Genomic DNA, 1,198 nt, shown 5'->3' with positions numbered 1-1,198 from the left:
GCCCGGGCCGAGTGGCCATGCTGTTGTCTGGGCCCAGGCCTCCTGGGCCCCTGGGCGGTGCCGACTCCTCCCCTGGGGAGCGGCTCTGAGGGGGGGCCCTGGGGCTGAACAAGCCCCGCCACCCCCAGGCCACAGCCCCCAGAGCCAGAGCGCTTCTGCAGGAAGCAGCCGACCCCCAGGGTCCCGCCCCTCGGTGCCTCCATCCCGGGCCGGGCCGGGCCGGGCCGGGCCACGGGGTCAGCTCCGCCTCTGCCCAGGTGTTCCTGTTCACGGCGCTTCCCGACTTCTGCCACCGGCTCCTGCCCGGCTACGTGGGCGGCGTTCAGGAGGGCGCCGTGACACCCTCAGGTGAGGGTCTGCCCTGCCTCCCTTTCACGCTGCCCCCTCGGCTTGCTTCCTTCCCCAGCTCTGCGTCCTGACAGGAAGGAAAACGTTGCTTGGGGGTGACCACGGGTCAGACGACCCCAGGGGCAGCCCCGCACTGGGCAGGGGCGGTGGTCGCGGTCCTCGGAAAGGAGGGAGGCGCGTGGCCTTGCCCGCAGCTGCCCCTCATGGGGCATGACCCCGTCCAGGGTTCCGCACGCATCTCTTGGGGCTTCTGTGTAGGGGACTGCCATCCCCCATGGCACCCTGAGCCCTGTCCACAGCGGGCTCCCTGCCAGGGCAGCCGCTGCCCCCTGCCATTTGCTGGCGCCGAGCCCCCACGCACAGTCCGGTGCGGCATAGGGCCAGCAGTGGGCTAAGGGGCGTCGGGCTCTCCAGGGACTCAGCAGACGGGCAGCGGTCCCCCAGCAGCCGCGGGAGGGGCGCTCCGGCACCCCCATGGCCGGGCTCTGTGGGCGCGCCCCGGGCAGGTGGCAGATGCTCCAGCTGCTCCTGCCCTCTGCAGGGGCCGTGAACAAGTACCAGGTGAACGGCCTGCAGGCCTGGCTCATCACGCACCTGCTCTGGCTCGCCGGCGCCCACCTCCTCCCCTGGTTCTCCCCCACCATCATCTTTGACAACTGGATCCCGCTCTTCTGGTGCGCCAACTTCCTGGGCTACGCCGTGTCCACCTTCGCCATGGTCAAGGGCTACTTCTTCCCCACCAACCCCGAGGACTGGTGCGTCCCGCAGCGGCCGTCGGCCCCAACCGGGGGTGGGGAGCCCGGACCACGGCCCTGAGCGGGCGCTGCCTGGCTGCGGGCTCCGGGTGGGG

The 1,198-nt window shown here is 71.9% G+C and overlaps 1 protein-coding gene across 1 annotated transcript in view; it reads left to right on the top strand.

The window, feature by feature from the left end:
- DHCR7 (7-dehydrocholesterol reductase) overlaps nt 1-1,198 on the top strand; it is a 13,306-nt gene that overhangs the window by 2,985 nt on the left and 9,123 nt on the right. Inside the window, exons 4-5 of the mRNA XM_012734324.1 lie at nt 90-348; nt 890-1,162. Of these exons, the coding sequence (XP_012589778.1) occupies nt 90-348; nt 890-1,162 (532 nt within the window). The remainder of the gene's footprint in view (nt 1-89; nt 349-889; nt 1,163-1,198) is intronic.

Source organism: Condylura cristata, unplaced genomic scaffold (genome assembly GCF_000260355.1).
Source record: "Condylura cristata isolate star-nosed mole 26May11 unplaced genomic scaffold, ConCri1.0 scaffold00054, whole genome shotgun sequence".
NCBI lineage: Eukaryota > Metazoa > Chordata > Mammalia > Eulipotyphla > Talpidae > Condylura > Condylura cristata.
The sequence above is the reverse complement of the archived record's forward strand: the minus strand, read 5'-3'. Positions and strand labels throughout refer to the sequence as shown.